Here is a 10,267-nt window from a genome sequence, read left to right as displayed (position 1 = left end):
GCTGGCAGTACAGTATATGTATACAGATAGGTACTGAGGATGTCCATATGCCCCCAGCCCTTCTCACCAGCTTGTACGCTCGGTACGGGCCCGGCCCTAAGATGCGATGCTCCATTCCTGTACCCTGGCCCGGCCTCAGGATGTGGTGCTCCATGCTGCCCCTGCACGTCTCCGGATGCTGATCCGGCGCTTCTGCGTTTCCAGGAGACGGGTGCCTGCTGCTGGTCAGCAGTCTCTCCGAGGCTGGAGCGGCACGCTGGCGGCCATGTAGGAGGGAAGACTCAGGAGGCGCCGGCGGTGACTGGCTAGGGAGACGGCGAGTGCACCGAGGAATGAGCGGTTTCCTGAAGGACGCGCTGTGATTATTGGCTGAGGCGCACACAGGACTCTGAATCACAGTGCACATGGTTTTGCTCATTTGCTAACAATTTTGCTGCTGCGATCAGGTCTGAATTAGGCCCAATGTACCATACATATATTAATCTATAGATTGTAAGACCCCCCCACATACATTAACGACGGACTGATGCTATTTCCTGTCTGTTATTGCAGTCTAGTTTTATTACTGTTTGTTCCTATTGTGAAGAGCAACATAATATGGTCTTGCTGTATAATTAACTGATAATAATCATAATTATAATTTATTAATCTGTGTAAAAATCAGTCTGCAGGGTTTATTAGGTTCAATAACACCTTCCAATATTTAATATGATGTGTGCGGAAGTTTTTCCTTAGTATTTTTTATCAACTGACTCTACCAGGGAAAATGAAGTACAATAATGACCCCAAAAATTCTTATCCTAGAGCACCGAGGGTGTCAGGGATTTTTGTTACATAACACCTGGTTATATTATAGGGACAGCAGGCAGTGACACTGGGCCTACAGCAGCTGATGATGTCACAATGCTGCTGATGTCACAAAGCTTTGTGATGTCACTGGCTGCTGGCTAAGAGGCTCACGAACCTCATTTCCATTAGTGTATCTTCACCTATTCTAGTGTGAAGCTGCTTTTCTTTGCCCTTGGCAAAATTGTTTGTATTGTTTCAACAATATGAGTCTAAAAAAGAGAAAGCGACCAAATAACAACGGGTCTGCTACAAAGGAGCTAGCGGCTCCTAGCAAGAGGAAGAAGGAGGAGGATGGATGTGAGGAGAAAGGCGATGTTTTCAAAACCGTAACATCAGGAGACATTCAGGTGCGCGAGGAGAACCAGTCATCTGAGAAAGCATCAAAGACTCTTCAAAATAAGAGAAAAAGAGAGTCATCAGATGAGTCCCCAATTATGAGGAAGGTGAGAAAGACCAGCATCGGCAAAACTGAGGACATGCTTAAGAGAGTGGCCACTAAAAGATCCTCAGACAGGACAGAGGACAGTGGACCGTGTAAGAAAAAGAAAGAGGAGGAACATCATGACAGTCCAGGCGAGGGACCCAGCGTGCCCAACATACCCCAGGCATCTGGACGGAGGGGCATAAAGAGGACTAACACAAGTGAGAAAACTGGCCCCAAAAAGAAGAGATCAGCAGGTGCAAGTGGGATATCCGTAGCCAGTACCCCAGAGACATCAGCTGCGTCTCACCATCTGGCCAGTTTGACCTTCCACGGAATGCTTGGAGAGGGTGCCTTCGGGAAGGTGTTCCTAGCTTCCCATTCCATCAGCAAACAGCGTCTGGCCGTGAAAGTCATAGAAAAGATGACAGTAGTGAACAGCATTAAGAAATACTTTATGTGTGTAGAGAAAGAGGTGATGAAAATAACTGGGGAGAGTGCACTCTTCCCGCACACATATGCTGCCTTCCACACACCGGCCCATGCATTCTTTGTAATGGAGTACCTGAGTGGGGGAGATCTCTGCCAATTAATACAGAGCAGAGGCCCATTTGATGTTCCTACCATCAGATTTTTTGCAGCAGAAATAATCTGTGGGCTGCACTTCCTGCACTCAAGAGGCATTGTCCACAGGGACATTAAGACAGAAAATATACTTCTGGATGCAGCTGGCCATGTGAAAATTGCAGATTTTGGCCTCTCTGTGATGAATGTCCATGGCGATAAGAAAATCTCAGGACGAGCTGGGACCCTGTTTTACATGGCTCCAGAGATTATCTGTAATGTCCCATATGACTACATGGTAGACCTCTTTTCATTTGGGGTAGTATTATTTGAAATGGCTACTGGAATATACCCCTTTCGTTCTGGCAAGATTGAACTGTCTATCATGCATGATGCTCCATGCTATCCGAGCAATCTCCATCCAGAGATTAGGGACCTCCTTGAAAGACTCTTATGCAAAGACCCAGAGGAGAGACTGAATCGCTGTAGTAACATCACATGTCATCCATTCTTCAAGTCCATAAACTGGGAGAAACTAGAGGCCGGCAGGATAACTCCCCCATTTACCATGTATCCTACCCCAGAGACAATGGCTGAAGCTATACCGGTGGATGACCTGCTCTCACCTACAGAATCTGCAATATCTGCAGAGGATGAGAGCCTGTTAACAGGATTCTCCTTTACCAGTGACATGTGGACAACAATGAACTGCGTAAAGCAAACTACCAGCCGCTGCATCATCCTCTAGGCAGTAGTATCACCAGCTGCCTCCTCATCCTGGCACAAGCACCACCAGCTGTCTCCTCCTCCCGGCACAAGCACCACCAGTTACCTCCTCCTCCTGGCAGAAGCACCACCATCTGCCTCCTCATCCCGGCAGCAGCACCATTAGCTGCCGCCTGCTCCCGGTAGAAGCACCACCTGCTGCCTCCTCATCCTAGCAGTAGCAATACCAGCTGCCTTTTGCTCCCGGTAGAAGCACCACCTGCTGCCTAAATGCATATAGGCCAGGTGAGGGACTTGCAGAATATTGGGGTCCCTTGACGTGGGCTGCAAGCTTAAATATTTTGATCAAAACATGACAAAACCCCCTCTAATTTATTTGCTAAATGCACACACATTTCCCAGTATATTATTGTTAGAGCTGACAGCAAATGTCTTTCTGTTTTATATAAATATATGGCATTAATACTGCCACGCAGCTGGAACTATGTGCAATATGGTGCGGGCATATTTCTTTTGATTTGAAAATATTTTGCCTATGTTTTGATCAAAATATGACAAAATCCCCAATGTTTTATTTGCTACATACACACAGGTTTACAGTATATTATTGTTAGAGCCGACAGCAAATGTTTTCCTACCTCCTCCTAATGCCAGTAACACCACACACAGCACAGCAGCCTGGCACACACATGCACACATATACACACAGCGGCCTCACACACACATATACGTACAGTGACCTGGCACCCACACACACACACAGCGGGTGACACACACACACACACACACACACACACACACATATTGCACAGCGGCCTGATGCACACACAGCGGCCTGACACACACACACACACACACAGCAGCCTGACACACATATACACACAGCGGCCTGACACACACACATACGTACAGCGACCTGGCACACACACACCTATTGCACAGTGGCCTGATGCACACACAGCGGCCTGACACACACACACACACACATACACACACACACACACACACACACACACACACACACACACACACACACACACACACACACACACACACACGCCAGAGATGAGATGGGAGAAAGAAGGGGAGGATTAGGTCAGAAACAAGAAGGAAGAAGGAAGGGAGAATTAGGCCAGAGAGAGATGGGGGGGCAGGGGGACATAGGTTGATACACGAGGGGTGATTATTCCAGAGAGATATGGGAGGAGATGGGGGGGGGGGGGGCAGATTAGGCCAGAGAGAGATGGAAGGGAAGGGGGATTAGACCAGAGAAGGAGGGGAGGAGTTAGGCCAAAGAAAGATGGGAGGAGGAGGAGGAAGTGAGGGACAAGGCCAGAGAGAGACCATAGGATAAAGAGGGGATTTGGCCGGAGAGAGACGAGAGAAGGAAGGGGGAGGGAATTAGGCAACAGAGAGAGAGAGACACACACACACACACACACACACGAGAAGAGCGGATTAAGCCAGATAGAGGCGGGAGAAGAGGATGGAGGGATTAGGCCAGAGAGATGGGAGGAGGAAGTAGGGGACAAGGCCAGAGAGAGATCGTAGGAGGAAGAGGGGATTTCGCTGGAGAGAGACGAGAGTAGGAGGGGGGAGGGAATTAGGCAACAGAGAGAGACACACACACGAGAGGGGGGATTAAGCCAGATAGAGACGGGAGAAGAGGACGGAGGGATTAGGCCAGAAAGAGATGGGAAAAGGAGGGGGGGGGGGGGGATTAGACCAGAGAGGAACGTTGGAGGGGTGGTTAGGCCAGAGAGATGGGAGGAGGGGGGGGGGGGATTAGGCCAGAGAGAGATGTTGGAGGGGTGGTTAGGCCAGAGAAATGGGAGGAGGGGGGAGGGGATTAGGCCAGAGAGAGATGGGAGGAAGGGTGGGCAGCAGCTGGAGAAGGGTAACAGAGCAGGGGCTGGCAGATCTCATCAGGAGGAGGTAGGGGGAACTCTGGCACTGCTCTCTTTAAAATGGGTTAATATTTTACAGAATACAAAAAACCTGTAACTTTCTGAAAAACCTTATCCCCAAAAAGCCCTAAACTAGAAAATGAGCTACCTAACAAATCATACCCCAAGTCTTACTTCATCCTCCACCCTGAGTTATGACTTCCCATAAACCCCTCATAGACTGCAGCAGGAAACTCAGTTACAACCAAACAGGACGTGGGAGAAAAATGCTGTTATTTTTGGCCCTCATTCCGAGTTGATCGGTCGCAAGGCGAATTTAGCAGAGTTACACACGCTAAGCCGCCGCCTACTGGGAGTGTATCTTAGCATCTTAAAATTGCGACCGATGTATTCGCAATATTGCGATCACAAACTACTTAGCAGTTTTAGAGTAGCTCCACACTTACTCTGCCTGTGCGATCAGTTCAGTGCTTGTCGTTCCTGGTTTGACGTCACAAACACACCCAGCGTTCGCCCAACCACTCCCCCGTTTCTCCGGCCACTCCTGCGTTTTTTCCGGAAACGGTAGCGTTTTCAGCCACACGCCCATAAAACGCCGTGTTTCCGCCCAGTAACACCCATTTCCTGTCAATCACATTACGATCGCCGGAGCGAGGAAAAAGCCGTGAGTAAAAATACTATCTTCATAGCAAAGATACTTGGCGCAGTCGCAGTGCGAATATTGCGCATGCGCACTATGCGGAATTTCACTGCGATGCGATAAAAAATACCGAGCGAACGACTCGGAATGAGGGCCTTAATCTTTACATTACTCCCAATTATTCATCATTAATTGTTTTGCCCTGAAATCTGGCACGCAGTTCGCACTGGTTCTACGTGTCCATGCCAAATTTCAGCTCAGTGTGTCTAATAACTTTTGTAGTGTAGCCCCTCAAACACCATGCCCCCCTATCAGGAATTCCCTATGGGGGAATTCCATTTACTCAACCGTGCCCTTATAATCTACCTCTGTCAGGTAGGTGGTGCGGCAGGTAAGTCCATCTGCCCCTGAGGAGGTGACATCCAGCTACTTACAGGAGCAAAAGTGAAATTATACCTTGGCCCTCCCAACCTAAAAACATATATACCTACACATTTTATACATTTAATTGAAGACAGCAAAAACTAGTGTCTATTGTGAACACCAATGTGTAGACGGCTTTTACTTTACTTTCTTACTAATAAAATAGCTTTATTTTTGCTCATTTTAGGTAGATTTTATTTGTGGCGTTAAAAGGAGTAAGCTCACCAGTGTACCCAGTAGTTGAACGCAGCCCAAGGTGGCTCCTGGTAGGTACAGGAGTTGTAGACCGACTAGGAGATGTAGTAGTACACAGACCATCATACAATACTTCCCCTTCTGGTAAATCCTTGGCATATACTCTGCATTCTGCAGGAGAGTCCACAGCAAGCGCGGTCCTAGACCGGATGTATATATCAGAATACTCGTACAATATATTCTGTAATAGGTACACTCTTTCTTAACTATTGCTCTCTGTATAAAAACATGCAGAATACTCAAGTGTTTGTAAAGTCACAGCGCTGTATACAGGCGCCTTTACAAGGGAGACTTTGCCGTGCAGTCCCAGAGACCAGACGCAGCTATGCTTATAAGATGGCACCCAGCGTCTCCGTCAGGGAGTGAGGGAAAGTGTGAGGCAGCTCCAGGGCATGACAATGTGCAGTAGATGTCACCCTGGGCTGGGGGAGGGGCTACAGGTCAAGCGCCGTCTCCCCTATACTGGTCTTCCAACCCATGTACTAGCGAGCCTTACTAAATGAGGCGTTAGTACACCCGACCTGTACTTTGATTCCCTAGGGTCTAATGGCGTCCGTGCTCGGTGGCAGTGTCCGTGTCAGAGCCGCGACTCGTCTCCCTAGGTCGCGGACGGAACGTGATTTAATGGCGGGTCCCGTTTGGGGGACCCTCTTACCTCCTTCCCGTAGCAATCATGCGATCCAAGAGAAATAAATTACCAAGGTAATTAGTCCGGCGCTGTTAAGAGGATATGCTTATCCTTTTCAGCTGCTGTTTTAAAGGGATAGTTAGTCCCTGGGTAAATAGTATTGAGTATAAGTGTATACAGCGCTAACAAAAAACTGGATATGGGAAATTAATAATCACAATTTATTATAAAACATTGTTGCAACAATTAAATTCATATATAAAAAAAAGGAGGGGGACAATACTTTGTCAATAAAAAGTAAAAATATATAAAAATATATATATATAGGGCAGGCACAGCAATTTTTGTTTGATAAATTACCACACGAGGAAGCCGAATGGGTACACTGGTGCAAGTCCTTGGAATAGTAGCCACAGTCCTAGGGAGCAGTTTGCAGTGCTAGCAGATAAAGTCCAAATGAAAAAGGCCGATCTTTATGATGTTTGATCCGGACTGAGGTGCGTCCTGTCAGATTGTTGGATCTTTCTGTGCCTTGTGGACATCCGCTATTTTTCCCAATTTGCTGGTGGACTTCTAGGCTGGTTTCCAGGTTCCAAAAGTGATTCCAGTGGTATACGGCTCCTCAGAACCAACGCGTTTCGCTGTATTCACAGCTTTTTCAAGGTATGAAAAAGCTGTGAACAACAATCGGCCTTTTTCATTTGGACTTTATCTGCTAGCACTGCAAACTGCTCCCTAGGACTGTGGCTACTATTCCAAGGACTTGCACCAGTGTACCCATTCGGCTTCCTCGTGTGGTAATTTATCAAACAAAAATTGCTGTGCCTGCCCTATATATATATATTTTTATATATTTTTACTTTTTATTGACAAAGTATTGTCCCCCTCCTTTTTTTTATATATGAATTTAATTGTTGCAACAATGTTTTATAATAAATTGTGATTATTAATTTCCCATATCCAGTTTTTTGTTAGCGCTGTATACACTTATACTCAATGCGATCCAAGAGAGCAGTCTGAGACTGTGCTTAAGCCAGGACGACTCCACCGCATGTACCCGGGAACTGAGCCGAGGGAGTATGCGATGCTGCTTGGGAGGTGATAGAGCTGCAGCGCTGGTGTTACCCTGACATACAGCGCTGACAGCCCAGAAATGAATACATTTTTTGTCAGAAACACCTTTTTCAGGGCTGCGCAGTGCAGCCCTCCTATCAGGTGACCTGTTGCTGCAGACACCAACTAAAACTGAGCGCACAGTGCCTGGGGGCGGGGATACAGAGGAGGCCCCAATGCATCCTGGGACAGCCTAAAGCTTTAGCCTGTTGGTGCCTCTGGATCATCATCTATGCCCGATGTTTCCCTGTGGAAACCAATGTACCCTGCTGCAGAAATAATAGTCCTTAAACACTTTTTTCGCATTCTTTAGGAATATATTTCTTGATGCCTTATTCGGTGCATCAGTCATTGATTTCCAGACATTGAGATGTAAGGAGTCATTGAGCCAAGGTTCCCACTTAAAGCTAAACTCCCAGGCAGGGCAAGAGCCCCAGGGTCTGCTACATAAGCAGGGCCGGTTCTAGCCCTTCTTGCGACCCGGGCGGGAAATAGGGGCGTGGCTTCATACAGGGGGCGTGGTCAGTTACGCCCCCTGTACAGTAGAGTAGCGCCGCTGAAATGCTGAGCGGTGCGCGATGACGTCATCGCGCACCTCACAGCAAAGGTCCTCTCCACGAAGGAAAACTAGACACGTAGCGTCTAGTTCCCTTCACAGGGGGACACAGCGGGGAGCAGGGGGCACAGCAGTAGCGGATCTTGCCATGGTGCGGCGCCATACGGATGGCGCCAGTGCCCTCCGGAAGGCGGCGCCCCGGGCAAAAGTCCTGCTTGCCCGTGGCAAGATCCGCTACTGGCTCCATGTTCCAGCTGTCGGAGGTGTCCCCATTAGATGCAATCACCTGTATATGACAAGATTCAGTTTATTTGAAGATAAGTGCAAGAAGCAGACAATATATCTCCGCACCCCATATCATAGGTGGGTCTATTTATCAATAATCGCATTCTCAGTGCAATCTGGATGCAATATTAACGCCCAAAATTGCAATATGTGATTATACCACTGGAAGGTATGAATGACCAGATGCAAGTACAGGCAGTGTCGGACTGGGGCGTAAATAGCCCACCGGGGATGCAGACACACTGGTAGTGCCATTGGGAAGAAGTCATTAGGTTGGCATTCATGTTGACACCACAATGATAACAGTGATGATATTGGGGTAATTCTGAGTTGATCGCAGCAGGATTTTTGTTACCAGTTGGGCAAAACCATGGCCCTCATTCCGAGTTGTTCGCTCGCTAGCTGCTTTTAGCAGCTTTGCACACGCTAAGCCGCCGCCTACTGGGAGTGAATCTTAGCTTTGCAGAATTGCGAACGAAAGATTAGCACAATTGCAAATAGAAATTTCTTTGCAGTTTCTGAGTAGCTCGGGACTTACTCTGCCACTGCGATCAGTTCAGTCAGTTTCGTTCCTGGTTTGATGTCACAAACACACCCAGCGTTCGCTCAGACACTCCCCCGTTTCTCCAGCCACTCCCGCGTTTTTCCCAGAAACGGTAGCGTTTTTCCGCACACACCCATAAAATGGCCAGTTTCCGCCCAGAAACACCCACTTCCTGTCAATCACACTCCGATCACCAGAACGATGAAAAATCCTCGTTATGCCGTGAGTAAAATACCAAACTTTTTAGCAAATTTACCTGGCGCAGACGCACTAAGAACATTGCGCATGCGCAGTAAGCGACTAATCGCAATATAGCAAAACTCGGCAACGAGCGAACAACTCGGAATGAAGGCCCATGTGCACTGCAGGGGGGGGGGGGGGCAGATATAACATTTGCAGAGAGAGTTAGATTTGGGTGGGTTATATTGTTTCTGTGCAGGGTAAATATTGGCTGCTTTATTTTTACACTGCAATTTAGATTGCAGATGGAACACACCCCACCCAAATCTAACTCTCTCTGCACATGTTATATCTGCCCCCCCCCCCCTGCAGTGCACTTGGTTCCTGCTACGATCAACTCAGAATTACCCCATTGACTGATAAAATGTCAACAGGGAACGTGTCAACATTCTTAGCATGTCAACATCAGGGTTAGGCTGCGGACGGGATGGTTTGCATCAGAGGCGTAGCTAGGGTTTTTGGAGCCCAGGGCAAGATCAATAATGGCACCCCCCCCACAAAAAAAAAATACAAAAGGAAAGTATGTGCAGACGCCACCGGTGTCCCTGTATATAAAGATGTCAGGGTGTGTATGTATAGATGTAGGTGCAATGGTTGAGGTTCAATTTTTGAAGGCGGAATGAGAGTGTAGATAGCAATTATGCGCGCGCCGAAGGCGCGTGCGCTTCGGAAAAGGGGCGTGGTCACTCAAAAGGGGCATGTCCTTCAGTGTAGTAGGACCCCTTGTACTATCTAGTACTGGTGCCCCTTTCACATTATAGCACACGGTATGAGCCGAAATTCCCATTATAGCACACAGTATGAGCCGAAATTCACATTACCCCACATGGTATGAGCCGAAATTCACATTATAGCACACGGTATGAGCCGAAATTCACATTACAGCACACGGTATGAGCCAAAATTCACATTACAGCACACGGTATGAGCCGAAATTCACATTACAGCACACGGTATGAGCCAAAATTCACATTACCCCACACGGTATGAGCCGAAATTCACATTACCCCACACGGTATGAGCCGAAATTCACATTACCCCACATGATATGAGCCGAAATTCACATTACCCCACACGGTATGAGCCGTAATTCACATTATAGCACACGGTATGAGC

At 47.7% G+C, this 10,267-nt stretch overlaps 1 protein-coding gene across 1 annotated transcript; it reads left to right on the top strand.

Moving 5' to 3' along the window:
• The first annotated feature begins 1,003 nt into the window (after positions 1-1,003).
• On the top strand, positions 1,004-2,810 carry LOC134970210 (protein kinase C theta type-like). The gene has a single exon (XM_063946221.1). The coding sequence runs from the start codon at positions 1,053-1,055 to the stop codon at positions 2,580-2,582; it is 1,530 nt and encodes a 509-aa protein (XP_063802291.1). The 5' UTR covers positions 1,004-1,052; the 3' UTR covers positions 2,583-2,810.
• The last annotated feature ends 7,457 nt before the right edge of the window (positions 2,811-10,267 follow it).

Source organism: Pseudophryne corroboree, chromosome 11, assembly GCF_028390025.1.
Source record: "Pseudophryne corroboree isolate aPseCor3 chromosome 11, aPseCor3.hap2, whole genome shotgun sequence".
Taxonomy (NCBI): domain Eukaryota; kingdom Metazoa; phylum Chordata; class Amphibia; order Anura; family Myobatrachidae; genus Pseudophryne; species Pseudophryne corroboree.
The sequence above is the reverse complement of the archived record's forward strand: the minus strand, read 5'-3'. Positions and strand labels throughout refer to the sequence as shown.

Coding starts and splice junctions, on each gene's coding strand:
- LOC134970210 (XM_063946221.1), top strand. CDS start 1,053: ATGAGTCTAAAAAAGAGAAAGCGACCAAATAACAACGGGTCTGCTACA.